A 19,011-nucleotide genomic window follows, 5' to 3' on the forward strand; every position below is an offset into this window, starting at 1 on the left:
AGGTGTATAAAACATAGAACTTAGAAGAAGCCATGCATCCTTAAAATACCTCAGTTATGGGAGGAAGTTTTATTAAGAGCACCACACCCAGAGAAGCCTAGGCTAGCTGAGTGCGGTGTGGGGGACACAGCCAACATGGACCTCTCTGAGCCCACCCTGGCCAGGCAAAGGCCTTACGGGGCGGGGGAGGGGGGGCGGGTTCGGGTAGGGACAGTTACTTTGAGGTCAATGAGAAGGTTGAAAGTGCTCCTGGAGCCCGCCGTGCCAGGAAGGCTGTATTTGGGCCAGGTCGGGCTGATACTCCCGGTGGACACGGGATACTGTGAATTGGATGCTCTCCACACCTTCACTGCTGGACAAGGGCTGAAGGACAAGAGCAGTGAGCCCGGTGCAAACGAGGAAGAATGACCGAACAGAAATCACCCATCCTTCTCTTCTCTTTCTCCTTTTGTTTTTATAGGAATCCGCTTCTCCGTAGGCAGCCCTTGTCTGTGTCTAGCACAGTCGTGGACGCACGTGGAAGAGAGATGAACAGAAGCAAAATGGTAAAGCTGAATGTGGTCAATGCAAATTCTAACAAATCGGATTCATCTGAGCCTATCGATATGCGAACGCTCCTGCCATGTTGATGACAAAGGCAAACAAGAGAAATATGTGGTTGGGCCTCACTTCACATGATAAAGGTTATCAATTGCTTCTGACCCATACGAAAGCTGCAACAGTCTCTGTAAGATAAGCATAGGCTTTATGTTACACACAGAGAGGTTCTTTTTAGGGGAATTTGGTAAGAGGGCTACCCGTGAAGCGGCTGGCTGCTTAGCACGCTGTCAGGCTTCTGGCTGTGTTCTGGGCTCCAAATCCTGGTTCCTGTTGAGCACCATCTGACGTGAACAGGTGGACAATTTGTTTACCCGTTCAGGAGTGTGGCCGTGATTCACTCAGCCCATTGTCTCACCTGGGGGTTTTACACCTCCTGGCAAAAAGGGGCACGTCTACTGATCCAGAGGTGACCAGATGTCATACCTTCTGAACAGAGTTTCACAGACTATTCCTTAGAATTCATTTCTCTCTCCTAAGCTTACTGTGACTTTATACCTGGACATGTCTTCTTTTTAAAAAATCAATATATAACTGTGCACGTCAGTGGTGTTTCGTATATTCACGGGGCTGTGCAACCACCATTGCTATATAATTCTCGAACATTTTTATCACCCCCAAACTGACACATCTTCTTGACAGAGCTATAGGATTACAGATCTTTCAAGAAGCAGCAGCAATTTTGCTACGGGAAAATCTGCAATGGTGAGGCAGAAAATTAAGGCATTAATCTAATTCGAGGTACAGCTTAAACAGAATGTTATTTTGTTCTTTAGGCACATTATACACTTCGTAGTATGACTTCAAACCTTCAAAATGACAACACACCTAAAACTTAAAAGGCTACATACACATATACATATATTTAAGGAAATATGGTTTGGGGGTAAATAAAAAGAATCTGGGAAATTCTCTTTAGGATGCCTGCACATTAAGGAGAAGGCAAGCCATGCCTTTGTCCTTTTTCCTCTTCCATGCTGGCTCCTCTACCAACTTTCTCTCCCTCCACTTGCAGAGCTGCAGCTCCAGGCTGAACCCTCTTGCTAGAGGACTTCGCAGCTCCCCAGACCTGGCACAGCAAGCAGCACGCAGCTGCCTTGTGCTGGTTTCACTCTGATCCCGTGCTCCACTCCCAGGAACAGGCTCCAGGCTGCTCTCTGAGTCACAGTACCTGTGTTTGTAACGATTAGGAAATCCAGATCTCTGATTTGCTGGCCTGACTTGCTTCTGCTGGTCCTCTGGGGACTTGTCTCACGGTGCTGCAGGCCAGACTGGCTCTACCTGCCTGCCTCCCAGCTTCCAAGTCCCCGAGTCCTGCCTGCTAGGGCTTGGTTTCCAGTTAGCCTGAGCTCGATCTCCTTTATGCACTGAGATCCTTTATGCCAATCTCCTTCTGCCTGGATGCCTTGCTAAGTACATCTTTTTTTTTTTTTTTTAAAGATTTTATTTATTCATTTGACAGAGAGAGACAGCTAGCGAGAGAGGGAACACAGGAAGGGGAATGGGAGAGGAAGTAGCAGGCTCCCAGCGGAGGAGCCTGATGTGGGGCTCGATCCCAGAATGCCGGGATCACGCCCTGAGCTGAAGGCAGACGCTTAACAACTGTGCCACCCAGGCGCCCCCAAGTACATCTTTTGAATGCCATGTTTTGGTGTGAACGAATGGATGCCTGCCAGCCCCTCCCAGTCCCATCCCTCCTTTCGCCTATAGATTTTGGTTCTGATGTCTACCATCTCACCAGGCCTCTGGAGCCCCTGCTAGTCCTCAAGCCTTCTGTTCCGACTGCTCAGAATCGGAGGGTGCCTAACTCCACCCTCCAAGACCAAGCTCTTAATGGTTGTGAGGTGGTGGCTATTATTATTGGTAGCAACAGTAGTAAGGCAGTAATTTGATTTAAAAAATAGGGGAAGTTAGCCTAAGGCTGCAGTTAATGGGGTGATTTCTTAGCCCACATACAGTCTCTTTTTTTGCTCAAGCAAAAGGCTTTTGGTAATGGGATTGAGATACACAATTCAGTTATCTAGATCTTTTTTTTCCCAGTTCTCCTTTAAGATTGATTTGTTTCCTTCTAAATAATAGAGTTTTTGAACCATCATTGTTTTCATTAAACAAAGTAGAATGACTTTTTAAATTTCTAGTTATTAGGGGCACCTGGGTGGCTCAGTCAGTTGAGCATCAGACTCTTGGTTTTGGCTTAGGTTATGATCACAGGGTCATGACTTCAGGGTGGTGAGTTCCAGCCCCGTGTCCAGCTCCACGCTCAGTACCTAGTCTGCTGGAGATTCTCTCTTCCTCTCCCTCTCCTTTTGCCTCTCCTCCCGCATTCGCGCATGCACTCTTGCTCTCTCAAATAATAAATAAACAAACAAACAAATGTCTAGTTATTAAAGAATACAGTAACGTGATACAAAATTCAAAAGTAACAACAAGCTTTGGGGAAGTCTCCCTGCCACCCTTCTCCCAACCACTTCTCCCGTAGAACCAGTGCAACCGTTCCCTTGTACATCCCTGGGCAGGTGGAGGGGAGAAACTGACCTGCCCACCGGGGGAACTATTCCACAGAACAGCTGCCTTGGAGGCCAGCCTGGGGTCAGGTGTGTTTGCAGCACTTGTGTTGGGGGAATACAATGCTGCTTATAAGTCTTAGGGGGAAAAAAACCCAGCCATGTATAACAGGGTCCTCCCGCCGTTCTTCGTAAACTACTAAAATGATGTCTGGCCCACAGAGTTTATGTCAATTAACCATTGTTTTCTAATAGACTTCCCCGAATTAATAAGGAACACTAGAGTCTGTTTATAGCAAATATGCTTTACATTCCCAACCACCCACCCACATAAATTCCTTGGAAAGTCCTAGAAAAAGGAGTTGAAATGGCAAGGTGATACACTTAACTTATTTGCCTTCTGTTGCTTTACTTTCTTGTATGTTTTGTGTCGTGTGTGTATTTTTTTCAAGGCATACAGGCTGCTGTTTATTTTGACAGATGACAAACTTGTCTGGAATAAGTAAGTCCATAGTTGGTGCAAGGCTTTGGGAGGCAGGAGGGAGATAATAAATTGTAAATCAAGTTTCTCTTTACAAAGCTACATGGATTTATTTCCCAATGCAAAGCCATGTGGGGTCTAATTCTGAAAAAACCCAAAGCTGAAGAAACATGACCTCTCTGCCAGTGGAGCGACAGAGACCAGCGGGTCTATATTTAGATCCCGTAGGGAAGGTTGACTTAAATATTTATTTTTTTGTGCTGTTAAGCAACCCGATTGTAGTGAAAGTCATTATGGACACTAAAATTACTCTCTGGCTCTACTGAAAATTCACGCTGACATCAAACAAAGCAGAAGGAAGCTTGGCCGCTTCTGTCAGATCAAGGGGAGAAAAGAACCCAACCCAGAAAAACAAATGAGGGATTTTCCATAGATTTTATTTTATAAAATATCATCCGTGACTATATTTGAGAAATTTGGCTATAATTTAAGTAAAGATGGTATCAAATTTCTGAATGTTGCAGCATTGAAAGATGTGGTTTTTGTTAAGAGAGAAACTATGAAATGTGAAACTAACACCTCACTTAATAGTCCTGTTGCCCTGAGAAAAAGCATCCTTCAAGAAAGTCGCCATTGAAACTGCTCCTGCTCAGAAGAGAATACAAAGTACGAGGGACCTGTGGCCCCCAGAACACCAAGAGAACTGCTTTCCCAGCACGGCCTCATGCCAGGACACCGTCTCTGAAGACTTTGTTTCTAGAAACAAATAAACACCAAACAAAAAGATAACGGTGATGAAGACGACTGGACAGGTCAGAGCAACCTAGCAAATGCTCTGCTCCTCGAGCGTCTCCTTGAGCGACTTTTTCTCTCAGCTGGCTGCAAAGACACGCCGGAGAGGTCTGAGCTTCTCCCCTCACAGACGTCTCAATTAGTGTGTCAAAACCCTTCACCTCGAGATGTCCCGAGGAACCTTTGGGTCTTGCTCCTTTCTTAGTGCCTTTCCTCCAGAAGTTTTCAGCTTCTACTCTATCTGTTCTCGATCATGGCACAGTCATACGTCTATTGATAAAAAGAAAGCATCCTACCCTCGTGCTTCTTGGTTAAAGTTCGTAACTAGAAGTGGAAATGACACAGGAGTCATTTGTAGCTCAGAGGTCCGATAAGACAGGGTTCTACAGAAAAAAAAAAAAAAAGAAAAAGGAAATACTAACTAAAATAAAGTCTGGCGTGCCGGCAAGTAGGAATTCAGCAGAACAGAGGGAGGGGCCAGGAGAACACCAGAAGAGGGGAGCATGGGACCGGGCGGGAGGGCCTGGCCAGGCCGCCCCACTGGTTAGGGCAGGGGGCTCCAGGACACGCTTCTTCCACCCAGTGCTCAGAATTGAGTTTCCGGTTTGGCTGGGATAGTAGAATGCTTGATGTTTCTTTAATAAAACTGTCTACATTTCTACAATTTGAGGGCAAGGAGGAGGGCAATTCTAAGCCTTTGTCTTCTCACCTGTGAAATGGGGCTAATCATTGCATGCTTCCCACTGCCCTGAGGAACAAATAAGATAATCCACGGAAATGACTCAGCAATACTCAGAAAACTTAAGGCTCTGCTTTCTCACGTTGAAGCTGAAGTCCTCTCTAGTAACTTGGAGCAGAAAGAAGTGAGGTAACTGCGTTATTCACCCAGCACAGGGGTACAGCCCTGGCCAGCGGTCAGTGGTGGGGGTGGGGGGATTCTACTGCACACACCTGAGCAGGGTTAGGAAGCACCCATTACGTACATCAGCTCATTCCCCGAGGGGGGTAAAGGGAAGACTGTCACCAGAAAGGGGGAAGAAGGTGGAAAAGAGAGGGTGGGGACCCGCAGGAAACTTCTGAAGACCTAGCAATTTCCCTGAGTGCACCATCCCTGTTTACCTGTAACCTAGCTATGACCAGTAAAGGTGATGGCACACTATTTCAGCTGGGTGACTATAAAAAAATGTTGTTGTTGTTTTTAAGATTTTATTTATTTATTTGAGAGAGAGAGCGAGAGAGAGCGAGAGAGAGTGAGAGAGAGTATGAGCAGGGGGAAAGGCAGATGGAGAGGGAGAGGCAGACTCCCCGCTGAGCAGGGAACCCAACTCGGGACTCCATCCCAGGACTCCGAGATCATGACCTGAGCCAAAGGCAGATGCTTAACCGATTGAGCCACCCAGGTGCCCCCCCCCCAAGAAATGCTGTTAATCGAAGAGGTTTATTTTTTTTAAAGCATATTTGATTTCACATAAAGAAATGCTTTCTTATGGGATTGAAATCGTGACAAGCGGTCAGACTCATTTCAGTGGTTTTCTGTCTGGGGGTTCAGTCTGTGACACAGGCCACGCTTGGGTGAGGGCAGACACAGTTTACTCAGAGCGTCTGAGGATAAAGTGGCTGCTAGATTATATCTGTCAGTGATTTCTGTTAACTAGGACATAAATGAGTTATGACCAAATGTCCTTCTACACATTTTCATTTTAAATAAACTTGATAGAATTTCAAGCTTAGCGATTTACAGAGTATCAGACTCATTTTCCTTTTGTACAAACCAAAGCTTTGCATTCCATACTTCAGAACAACATTACTCAGGCACCTATGAAGACAGTATGTTATAAAGGCACAAAGAGAAGAAAGGGGAGCTTTTGGGGAATCCCCCATACACCCCAACAGGTCACCTAGCATACTTCCCTCACCTGGGAGGCACTGAGCTATGGGACACATTAAAAACTTGGAGACACCCTTAAACCAGCCAGGTACGTGGTCCAAGTCATAATGGAAGTGGATACAGAGAATCAGAGGGTCTAAACAGAAAACTCCCTGAGTGTTTAAAATATAATTCATTTCACAGAAATATAGTTTACACACAACTCTTAAAAAGAAATCTGCTAAATGTGAGACTCAAGTATTCTCTAATTAATTAACATGAAAAGATGTGTCTAGTTCATTTGAGAGACTGTAAAGTACATTATGATGATCACAGATACTCTGCTGATTGACCTGCTATTAAAGGATCTGGACCAGGGGGTGCCTGGGGGGCTCAGAGTCCGTTAAGCGTCTGCCTTCAGCTCAGGTCATGATCTCAGAGTCCTGGAAGGAAGCCCCTTGTGGGGCTCCCTGCTTAGCGGGGAGTCTCCTTCTCCCTCTCCCTCTGCTCTCTTCCCTGCCCCCCGGCTCTTGCTCTCTCTCTAATAAATAAATAAAATATTTAAAGGATCTGGAACATTGTAAAATGCATTTTATGAATATGTTTCCAGTGACAAAGAGGATGCAAAACCCAAAGGGCATTCATCACAGCTGGTCAACTCCTACTGGTCTCCTCGAAAATCACAAATATGAATCAACCCCCTCCCCACATATAGACCACACTCCATAAAGGGGTTGTGATTCATTTACTCACTGTGCAAATAACAGAGTAAAGCCAGTCATTCCTTTGCCTGTCATCCGCTGTGCTTATGACCAGAAGACACATTCTGCTCTAGTCAAGGGTTTAATAATAGATAGCATCTATCTCTTTAAAAGCTCTGCTATCATCAGACTTTCAAAGCTGTCTTTACTGAGCCCTCGCATACTTGGGCAAGGGATTGGCCGGGTGCAGGGCAGAAGAAATTAGCCCCTCCCTGGCCTCTCGAAGCGTTTAGCACCGGACACGGGCACAGATAGACAGACAGAGACCCACAGGACAGCGCAAGAGCTGGCACATGTACCGGAAAGATCCAGGTCCCACCGAGTCCCTGAATTTGGCCCTCCCTGGCCATGGGCAGGGAAGGAGAGAGAGCACTGCCTGGGCTCCATCTTCCCCAGCTCCAGGACTGGGAAGCAATCACAGAGGGAGGTGTGCAAAGCCCAGAGGGTGGGGTTGAGGGGCACAGGCAGAGCAGGGAGAAGTGAATGCTGGTGTTTGGGCAGGTGGAGGGAGACAGAGGAGGGAGCAGTGGGAGCCCCGGGGAGAAAGAGAGTGTCCTTGCTTATAGTCCACAGGGGAAGACTGAGAATAGACAAACATAAAATGCAATCTGGTTGTAATGACTGTGACGAAAGAAAGAAAATAGTTGATAAGTGAGGTGATCTGATGAGCTCGGGAGGGGACCCTTGGGTCAGATGACATTCAGTGGAGATCTGGATAAAGGCAGGGAACAAGCCAAGCTCACATCAAGGGTCAAGAGGAGTATTGCCGGTGGCCACAAGGAGCATTTGCAGAAGTCCACGAGTGTGCAGGGCTTGATCAGCGAGAGCAGGAAGGCCCGAGTAACTAGTGCAGTGAGGGGAGGGAGCCACAGGAAGCCACACAGCTCATTATGTCATCACCCAGATCTCGAGGTAATACACCCCCGCGCACCAGGACTGTGTGGTACCGACTGTAGGCTCCCAGCCGATGGTGACTGACACCATCAAGGTTTAAACAATAAGCACTTCATGCTATTTTCATTACCAGGCAGGAATTAATAAGATGTTGAAAAACTTTTTTTTATTTTTAATTGTGATAAAATGCACATAATGTAAAATTTACTGTCTTTGTTATTAAATATTTATTTATTTTAATTTGAGAGAGAGAGAGTACACACAAGTGGGAGCAGCAGAGGGAGAGGGAGAGAGAATCTCAAGCCGACTCCCGCGGAGCTCGGAGCCCCACGCGGAACTCGATTCCATGACCCTGAGATCTCGACCTAAGCCGAAATCAAGAGTCAGACGCTTAACCAACTGAGCCAACCAGGTGCCCCAAGAATTTACTATCTTAACCATTTTCCCGAAGATTTTTTAGGAATAGATATTATGCACAGAAAAAAAAATCTGACTTAGGTCAGGTGTGATGAAAACATACATCAAAAACATAGAGTAACTTACAGCCTATTTGATGTCCTGACATACTGGCCATTTGGACTTAGCAAATATTCAACAATTGACTTCATCAGCTATCTTGGAAGGTGTGTCTGGCCCCATCAGCACTGTCCCCTGACCACCTGGGTTCCAGGTGTGTTCCTTAAGGAAAACCCAGAGCGCTGCACTCACTAGGAAGGGGCCCATCAAAGAGCTCTACCGATTTTGCTCAACCCTCTTCCTTACTTTCCTCACAATACAGTCATTATCTCTATCCTTGCAAAGAAAACATATGGCCCGAGGGAAAATGAAGAAATAACCTTGCATTTCAAAACTTCAACTGCACGTGTCTTTGTCTTCCAGACAGATAACGGGGGAAACAAGTTCGCAGCTGTGGGCTACCTGAAAGGAAGTGCAAGGACCCTTTGTTTCCTAAACACAGTAATTAGGATGGCTTTGACTTGTCCTTACATTATCACCAGGAGGCTCCTGTGAATGCTCCTTTATTCTCCCGGCTTTTCTTTCCCGTTCTTTTCTTTGAGATGAGAACTACTTTTCTCTTCTTTCCTGTAGTTAAAGTCAACGGCCCCTGTGCTTCCAAGAGCACACTGCTCTGCTGAAGGCCAAGGCTCCTTCTAGGCCCTGCCTTCATCCTGGGGAATGCACCAAGCTAATAAGACCACCAGCCCCCAGCGTGGCCAGAGAAGGGACTAGATGGTCCCTGGCCCTCAGAGTGAAGTCCAGTGCTTCTCAAACGTGCATAGAACCACCCAGAAATCTTATGAAAATGCAGATTCTTATGCAGTAGGTCTGGGCAGGACCCGAGATCCTGCATTTCTCACAGGCCCCCAAGTGCTGCTGCAACTGGTCTTCATGTAGCAAGGTCGGAGATTATGTGAAAGACCAAGATCCAGAACTTTCTCATATCCCCAAACACCACACAGTCATCTCCACTATAAAATGGATGTCGAGAACCACCTCTCCCATTGCTGGATACAGACACTGTTTATCTTGAGCGGGAGTGAAGGAAGAACTGGCCCTCACGAAACACCTACTGTGTGCCGGGCACTATGCTGGAGACTTTCCTTTCTTTAACTCCCTGTATCCTCGCAAAGAGTTGGAGTCAAACAGTTAGTGATGCAGCAAAGCACGTAGCAAACGCTCAGATTCTTGTTAAATCGACGAAAAATTTTTCCTGAAGGACCACTGTGATCCCCTAACTTCCCTTTATGGAAGACATCATAGTTTTCTACTAGTTCTGGATCAAACCCAAAGTCCCAAGCGTGGGCTTGGAAGAGTTCCACCGATTTGGGGCAAAATTAGAGCTACCCTGGGGGAAGGGGGTTGCAAAATCAAGGTTGGAAATCTTCCGGGCTCAAATTCTCTTTTCTAATCGGGACAGCACACAGATCTGCCTCACCAGCACACAACACAGCGGGCCCAGCCTCGTGCCTGGCACTTGGGCTCAGGAAGGGGTGCCTCTCGCCCTTCCGTGAGGTCACTCTACGTTCCCTGTCCAGGCACAGCAGCCAGGTGCTCATCCTCTCTGCACAGTTAAGATGACAACCTGTCCACTGTATATTCTGATCCTTTGGCTCATTTGTAATTTTACACATAAATAAGATCTTACCGGCCTGGTCACAGAGACCCCAGCTGGACCCTGGAAAACCTGAACTCGTAGGAAGGGGGCACTATTTTATGATTTCATTTAAAAAATGTTAAACCTTGTAGCCATTAGAAATAATGGGTTAAAGTTTAAGACAGAGATTTCAGCTGTGCGCCCACTGAATGTAATTGCCCCCGTATCTGATACTCCACTGTCAGGGGTTTGGGGTCTGTGTCTAGGTTTCTTGCTTCTGTGCCCAGGGAATACAAACCCCACAGGAGGGTCCCTCTCTCACTCCAAGGGAAAGCTCAAGACCTGACAGTGACCAGAGGCTATGTATGTTCTGACTCTCTTTCTGTTTCGAACTTTTCTCCTACTACTTAGGGCAGTGACTTTTAAGGCACTGAAAGACAGCCGTCATTAATAGGAAGGATTTAGATGCGTGCCATGGTAGAGACATCAAAATTGGAATCAGGTCATTTGGGTCAAGAGAGGAGTCCCCAAATTCACTGTAATTATAGTAATGCTTAGACATAGAGAACTTTTAAAAAGATAATAGGAGCTACATTCAGGCTGTCTCCCCTCCACCCCACCTCATCCAGCACAGTGAGGGGCAGGTGGCGGGAGGGGGGCACACACAGGACCGTGAACTGTCCTGGCAGATGCAGGAGCAGAGCTATGATCCGGTTTATTCCTGTTGGGGGAGCACAGAGGATCAGAGATGCCTCTACTTCAGGAAGTGGCAGAAGTGATTCAATATGTCACATTTCTTCTCCTCCTGACTCAGGGATCAACTGGCCCACGGACCCTGGGCTGGGTGCTCAGGGTGCCAGTTGAAACTTGACTGGCCTTAAAGTCACAGCATTTTTCTTTCTGCATAACAACAGTTAATAAACGAAAGCCCTCACGAGTGTATACCCTGGAGCCTGGTTACAGTATTTCCAAAAGCACTAAGAAGCTCGCTTCTGTCCCAGCACTCCTGGAGGGCCTTGCTCCGGTCCCCACCGGTCATGCAGTTGACTGCATGAGCACTTTCCCTGAGGCGGGTAAGGCCACGCCACTGGAGGGGACCTTTAGGAGGAGTTCCAGTTCTGCCATTTATGAGCTGTGCAACCTGGGCCTCCCTGGGCCTCATTTTCCTCTCCCTCCTGGCGAAAGTGGAGTGAGGATTAGAGAGAATCTATGTAAAGCACCGAGCACATCCTGGCACACAGAAGGGATTCCACAACCGGCAGGTGTTTTTAATATAACTGATCCTATAATATTAACTTAGAGCTGAGCTCAAAACCTTTTTAGGGAATCCCAGGGTTTACAGCGGTGGTTCTCAAGCTTACTGGTGCTTGAGACTGTTAGACAGGATTGCTGGGCCCTACCTCCGGAGGTTCTGATTCCGTAGACATGGGGCAGGGCCCGGGAATGTGCGTTTCTAACAAGCTCCCAGGTAGGGTGGATGCTGGATCCAGGGACCACACTCTCCATAGGGTAGAGTCCCAGCTCCTGAGTTTGTTCACACAGCCCTTCACGACTAACCAGCGCACCCTCCCTCGGCTCCCCAGCCGGCCTGATCCCTAGTCTCTATGGCCAGCCTTGGACTCCAGACGTCAGGACTGGACTCAGTTTTCTCCTGTCCGCTCTGCCCCTTCTCCCGCTGCCTGCCCTCAGAACCACCCCCGCCCTGCCAGACCAGGTCCCGGCTACCTGCTCCGTTCTCTTCTCCGCTCCCTCTGCCCTGCCCTGTGCTCCTGGCCATCTTGCGTGTTCCTGTTTTGTAGGGCTCATAACTGCAAGGAACGCAGACTGTCCTGTCTTGTCTGCACTGCTAAATGGGGAGCCTCCGGGGTCATGGGCAGTGTGGCAGAGGTCTGGTCTTTTCCACGGGGCCTTCTGGCCTTTCGTTTGTGTGTTTGGGGGGTTTTGCCAGTGAGTACAAAATCAGGATCCACTGAATTGAAAGGAAAAAAAGCTGACAGAGAGGTTAAAGGAACCAGAATGAATAACTCCAGGCAGAGGGAAGTTGTGGGTAACAATCTTCAACAATGGAAACACTAAAATAAAGAACATTGACCAACTGATCTTTACCCCTCTGAAAGAACAAATTTGAGGAAATGGGGTCAAATTGTGACATACTCAATTTAGGTCTGCTATAGGGAAGTTCCTGATATTGGGAATTATTAACAGTGAACTCGATTACCAAAGGCGGATGTGAATAATTTCTACTCTGCTCGAAAATGGAACAGATTCTCAATTACCGTGAAAGTTTGAGAGGTGATGCTGCTTTTATATCTTGGGTACAAAGTTGAGAGGAGGGAAGGGCTCTTTACAGGTTTCATTTAACTGGATATGGGTTTGGCAGCTGTTGGTCCTACTTAAGGAGACACACTGTAAAGTTCCCTGCTAACCGCATTACAAAGAGTAACAAATATTATTTTAAAAATCAATACCTTAGGGAAGTGGTTGGTTTTCCATCTGGGGGGTGTCATGAGAACCCACATGTGCCAACCGTGCAGGGCTAGTAGGATTTATGCAAGACCACAGTCTTCTCTTCCCACTTGCCAGGTTTAACCATCACATTCACGAAAAGCTAGAGAGTTTTTCTTCCTCATTTTTAATGGAAAGTCTTCAAATTTCTGGTGGCGGGAGGAAGTGGCTCTTGCACTCTCAACAGTGAACAGGAAATGTAATAAGTTATTATTACTCTGATAAACTAGAAGGACAGTTTTTGCACTCAGTTCTTCCTCCCACTTTGAAACCTGGCAGCTTTCTGACCGTGCTCGTGCCAGACGGGCCTCCGTGTCACCTGCTTGGCTGGATTTTTTGGGGGTGGGTGGGGGGAGGCAGAAGGGAGCTGGGCAGAGAGAAAGGGAAACGCTCCTCCTCTTCAACACTGGCAATCCACGGGAAAATGTGTTTTGTGCAAGCGAAAAGGGCTTGCTGAGCCACAGTTCCAAGGTAAACACTGCTTCTATTTACGGGCAGGTGACATAGTTGAGGCCAGGACAGGCAGACCGCGGGTCAGGTCACACCTGCTTTAATGATGGACCCTCTGGGATCCCTGGCTGTTTATCTCTCTTTAGTCTTGAGTTATGAGAGTTTTAGATTCTGCCTACATCCTGAAATTCTGATTCAAAGACACCTTTAGGTCAGGAAATGGCTCTAAATTCCAGAACACACAAATTTCCCGTGGATCCCAGGGCCTTGGGGCTCTTAGCTTGTTTACCTCGCAGGGTGTGAAGAATTTTGTCTCTGCCTCACCATAAAATCACCCAAAGCAGCTGGGATTCAATGGCCTAAAATTCATTTACTGCTGGTTTAAGAAAAAAAAAAAATCCTTCTTGATTTGAACCTGAGACAGAACTCTCCTTAATGAGCTATGAGAAACACAATTCAAATGGTCAGCTATTTTACTCTGACATCTATCACATCTTTTTTTTTTTTTTTTAAGTAATCGGTCCAACCACATCCTTTGCCCCCGTATTGTGGGCGCCTAGCACAACTCAGCGGGCTCCGAAATCGCTCCTGCACTTGGCTTCTCCTTTCTCTTGCCACTACACCGACCTGATTCAAGCCTTTACTAGCTCTTCCCCCAAAACCAGGGCAGTGGCCTCCTTACTGCCCCCTGGACCCAGCCCGGGACACCCTTCACCGTAAGGCGCAAATCTGATCATGACCCTCCCCAGCCCACAATGCAGGAAGATAAAATCTAAACTATTTTGCTTGCATATAAGGCCTGCGAGTGCTGGCTCTGTCTCCCTCTTCCCACATAATCTTGGGAGTCCAGGAATGCTGTCCTTTTTAGAGTTCCCTGAAAACACTGCACCATCATGTCTCCTGGCATCAGCCGCCCTGGGACCCCCAGCCCAAATGCGGCCTTCTTGTCCCTCCTTCTGGGCTTTAGATGTACACGAGTAGACGATAAGGAAGAAGGAGATATTCTTTCAGGCAGGTTAAAGCCCTCCTTGTCCTGGGTGCTTACCACTTAGAAAATGCTCCCAGTAAACAGGTCTCCTCCTCTAATCCTCTGCGTGCAGGTCTGGCTGGAGGGGGGAGGGTGATAGGCCCCTGGGGGGTATACGCCCCTGATCTCTGTCTCCTCCTAGCCTGTTGCAGAGTGTCCCACGTGCCTAGTAGGTGCTCACTTTGTTGGCAGAAATGAACAGAGATTCAGTGTTATTTCTCACTCTTGGGTTCCCTGTCCTGAATGTGGCAGCCCGCAGACATCAAAGGCTGAAAAGAGGAGGGGCCCCCACAGCAAATACAGATATCAAGTTATCAGCACACATCCATAAAGAATGTGCTTCAAACTGCTGACGGGGGTACTGCCGTGAGAACGGCAGAAACAGCAGCACCAGCCAGCCCTTGACTTCGGTGACAGAGGGGAAGCCTGCCAGGGGCGCTCGGGCAGGTCGGTCGGTCTGGCAGGAAACAGACGGAGCACGTCTCTCAGAATGAGGACAGAGATATGGGGCTGTGCGTAATCTCACTCGCCGCCCACTCGGGGCTCAACCTCAAAAGCTCACTAAGAACTTTAGACGGACCGAGTCTTTTATTTTGCTGAAGCCCACTGTCTCAGTCTTGGTTTCTTCGGGCTCAGTGTTTTGGGGGTAGAAAGAATGAAAGGAGTTCCCAGCAGTGGATCCTGTGGGAAGCCCACTCATTGCAGAGGGAAACCCAAAGAAAAAGTGAGTGACTTCCTACCAACCAGGTGGAGAACATAAGGTGCTCTGCTCGGAGGGAAAATCACCTGCTGGGCAGAATGCTCCCAGCCCAGCTCTGGACGCGGAGGGGAGGTCGGTTGTCTTAGGCTCAGCCTAGGGTACTTCCCTTGGGGGCTGGGGTCAGGATGCTGCAGGGAGACAGCAGACAGGCCCCTGGTTGTCTAGGGAGGCCACCTGGCCAGGAGGGTAGGTGCCCTGGGGAGTGAATCACCTGGAGAGCCGATGACCATCAGGGTGCAGACCCATACCAGCAAAAAACCCAAACCAAACCAAGACAAAACAAAAATGGCCTAGACAACAGACAACATTCTTAATCCATTGGACACACCGTGTGGGAAAAACACTAATATTGTTTTTCCCTGTACTTGAAAAATAGGAAAATACAATGAGGGAAATTTTAATACTGACATGGCAGATAAAGTTCACGCAGCACCTTCTTAACACAGCACTCTCTGCAAAGGAGGCCCTGGTCTGGAACTCCCCTTTTCATGGCCTCATAAAACACTGATTTATTGACCTTCAAAGATACACCTTTATTGTTTCAGTTTTCCTGGTGTAAGAATTTCTGGTAGATAACCGAAAAAGCAAGCGCATATTTCCTTATCAACACAGAGAATATGTTTATATTACAGATTTGTCATTTTGGTGGGGGGGGGGAGTAGTGGGAAGGAAGTAACAGGCGAGGCATTTGAAATACTTTGTTATCAACAGAATGGACTAAAAGATCACTGATCTACATGTTTGTGGTTCTCCAAACAAAGCATTAACATATGGCCAAGTCTTCTCGTTCTCAGATGGGAGGGGGCAGGAACACAGCGGGCAGGTGCCCGTCCTACAGCCTGGAGCTCCACTCTGGGGGATTTCCTCCGTGGGGCCCCCCCAGGCTTTTCCAGGGCCCTGTGGCTTATCTGTCTCTGATCGGTCTACCTTACCACCTCAGCAAGGGCCATACAAGAGCGAGCTCAAAAACTGTAAATGTTTAATGTCTTGTCTGTTGTGGGTTTTCCTGAATTAAGTGCTTTGTACTATCTGTGAAGTCATTAAAAAAAAAAGTGGGTTGTTTTTGGTTTGTTTTTTCAAGATTCCTTTAGGCCTGAAACACTTACACCACCCTCTTGATTAGAAAGCTTTCTTTCCCCAACAGCCTCTTGGCATCAATCCCTCTCTGACCCTTGATTTTCTATCCATGCTGCAAAGACCACTTCAGGAAAAATCTCTTCCTCCAGAAGTCCACCCTGATTGCTCTAGCTGTGCTGGGTCCCTCCTTCCTTCCGTCCCCACTCTGCACTTCCGTCATCACGTGCTGCCTTATTATTATTATTACAGGTTCACCCGTCTAGTCCTCTGACTAGACAGTGGCCCGTGCACGCAGTTGTCTTCGTCCTGTTTCTCACTAGTATGGTGTCGTAGGCCATAAATCTTGTTGGCCTGGGTCCGAATGAATCTGCCCTTAGGTCTTAGATAACTGGGGACAAACACGGCTACGTCTAACCAGTGACCTTAGTGAAAACAGCGAGCGCCTCTACTTTCTTACTTGGAATAAGCAGCAGAACTATCAACATAAAAACATAAAATGTTGTTATCTTTGGGCAAATACTGAAAACTAATTCCCTCTCAGATACAGGCAGACAGAGATCTAATCACAGAAAGGTTTTAAAAGGCAAAACTTTCAGCCTTCTAGGGACGTTTCAATCTATCTACCATAATGTCAATGAAACGAAATACTTGTAGATAAAGCACTTTCTAGAAGCCAGCATTTACAAAACCAGTACCCCTGCCTCTCCCTAAGCCGTTCTTGTGAACGAATAGAACAGGTTGGCCAAAGAAGCAGTAACGAAACACACAGCGAACCACACGCCACAACTGAACCTACCACGTTACCATCTGGGGATACTACGGCCACTGTTACAACACCTTTCAGAATTAATGGATTTCCACTGGTGGGACTGGGCACGAACTTCCATCATTTGATTAGAACTGTCGCAATATCATTGGCTTCCTGTTTAGGTATGATTCAAAACTGCACCTAATTCAAGTGGCCAAAAGGGAAAGGGAGGGGAAACAGCACTTGTTGAAAGCTATCTCTGAAAAATAAATTTGTTTGGATAGCATTTGCTGTTCATTAGAATCTACTGTGTCGAATGAACAGATGTATGTATATAGTTCTTGCAACAGCAGCGTGAGATGCTTTTTTGAAACTGCGTAGTGGGTAGGTTTTTCTCAGGTAGCTAACCGTTCACTGGAGCCCTGGTCCTTTAGTTCAAATGAGGTAGCACCCTGTCCAACCTGTCGAGCACTTCATTAAGCAACACCTGACGTGCTTACAACAAAAAATTCTATTAGGTTTTTCCGCCTTCTTTTCCCTCAACCATTCTAAGAGACCCATACTCCTAGGAGCGGAATAGAAGAGAGTCTTCTGCTCCAGCCTACAGCACATTCCTATTACTTTTGTCAAGACTTTAAATCCTAGGCCGGCTTCCCCACCCCACCCCCTTCTCTCACCCCAAACACAGCTCTACACGTGCCCCTCCTGTCTTCACGGGATTCTGGGCCGTTCTGCGGAGCCCCGTGTCAACAAAAGCCTCAGCCCTCTCTCACAGAGAAGGGAAATCTGAAACTGCCCAAACCAAGAAAACCACCACCATTTACTCTTCCCTCTGAAGAACTTCCAAGTGTACAAGGCGTTTAGAGTATTTGTGGTGCTGGGTTTGCTGCACCATAGTTCTCCTCCAGGACGACAGAAAATCAGGAACCAGGGGCGCCTGGGTGGCACAGCGGTTAAGCGTCTGCCTTCGGCTCAGGGCGTGATCCCGGTGTTCCGGGATCGAGCCCCACATCAGGCTCCTCTGCTATGAGCCTGCTTCTTCCTCTCCCACTCCCCCTGCTTGTGTTCCCTCTCTCGCTGGCTGTCTCTATCTCTGTCAAATAAATAAATAAAATCTTAAAAAAAAAAAAAAAAGAAAAGAAAATCAGGAACCAGCTTCATAATTGGCAACTGTACTGAGTGATGTGGTCAAGAAATTTCTTTCTGAGAGAAAACCAGGTGGCAACAAGGATCTGAGAGGACGTGCTTCTTCTGGCACGGGGCACCCTTCCCGCTGAAGCCATGCAGCCCTCCCAAGGCAAGGGCCGATGGTCCCCGTGGGGAGCCCCAGGTGCATCCCGGGCTGGGGAGCCCCAGAGGGCTGGCTCTGGAGAGGAGGAGCCCTGCGCCACAGTGCATGCCTGCCACCCCAGCCCCAGCCCGGGCTGAGCTCGCGCACAACCGGGCTCAGGGTGGGGCTCCCCCCTTCCCCCGGCCTGAAACACCCCATGTGCCTTGGTTTCTCCAACTGCAAACAGTATTCTGTTCTAAAATCATCCAAGTGTTATCAAGGACAAGGGATTCTATGGTTATTCAGAGCCAGAACCTGACCTGGTGGACCTTAAGCTGTCAGTGGGGAGACTCGGAGGGGAGGGGGAGGGAAGGACGAGACATAAAAAACGGGGGGGGGGCATAAAAAGGAAATCTTATGTCAGCTTTTCTGCAGAAACTGCCAAATTCGGTTTCACTGTGCGCTCTAGACATCCCCGTGAGGGGACGAGCCTTGCTCTCGTCTTCAGATGACCAAAGAAACGGAGGTGGGGAGAGGGTGCGAAGCCAGGTAGAGGGAATGGCCTCGCGCTCCCGAGGGGCTCAAAATGGCCTGGAAGGAGAGATCGTATTTAGGAGAGCTTACTAATGTGGGCACGGCGGCGGCTCCGAATTTTCCCCACGCTTATTCGGTTCCCAGGGGAATAGGGGCAGTGTCCGCAAGGCAGCTACTCTGCGTGGGAACTTGAATAACTACCTCAAAGTCTGCCACAAAGTGGACTTTTGGAAGCCCGTGTCCGGGTGCTGGGGTCTCGAGACTCCGGGCTCTGCGCCCCAATACCCCTCCAATCGCCCTTCCCGTCCCTCCACCGTCCAAGCCGCGAACCCCTTTCCGCCGTCTCCTGCTTCTCCGTCCAGGTCCCAGGACGCCTCGCAGCCCCCGCGCCCGGGTTCCTCCCAGAGCTGCCGGGCAGGCGTCGCGCGCCGGCGCGGGTGCGCGGGGAGCGGGAGCGGCCGGGCGGCCTCCTTACCTGCAGCGGGCCGAGCAGCGCGCAGATCGTGAGCAGCGCGGGCAGCGAGCGGCGCCGCCGGGCGCGCGGGGCCATGGCGCGGTGGGCGGGCGCCGCGCTCTGCGGCCTCTGCTGCCCGGGCTGCGCGGCCGTCTGGGACCTCGGGGTCCGCCCGCCCGGCCGCCGCGCCGCGCC

General features: G+C 48.4%; 1 protein-coding gene across 1 annotated transcript in view; it reads right to left on the reverse strand.

Moving 5' to 3' along the window:
• Positions 1 to 18,955, reverse strand: part of TNFRSF11A (TNF receptor superfamily member 11a) — a 48,961-nt gene extending 30,006 nt beyond the window's left edge. The window contains exon 1 of the mRNA XM_040632354.1: positions 18,838 to 18,955. Within this exon, the coding sequence (XP_040488288.1) occupies positions 18,838 to 18,912 (75 nt within the window). The 5' untranslated portion in view covers positions 18,913 to 18,955. The remainder of the gene's footprint in view (positions 1 to 18,837) is intronic.
• Between the last annotated feature and the right edge of the window lie 56 nt (positions 18,956 to 19,011).

The sequence above is a fragment of the Ursus maritimus genome, unplaced genomic scaffold (assembly GCF_017311325.1).
Source record: "Ursus maritimus isolate PB19 unplaced genomic scaffold, ASM1731132v1 scaffold_18, whole genome shotgun sequence".
NCBI lineage: Eukaryota > Metazoa > Chordata > Mammalia > Carnivora > Ursidae > Ursus > Ursus maritimus.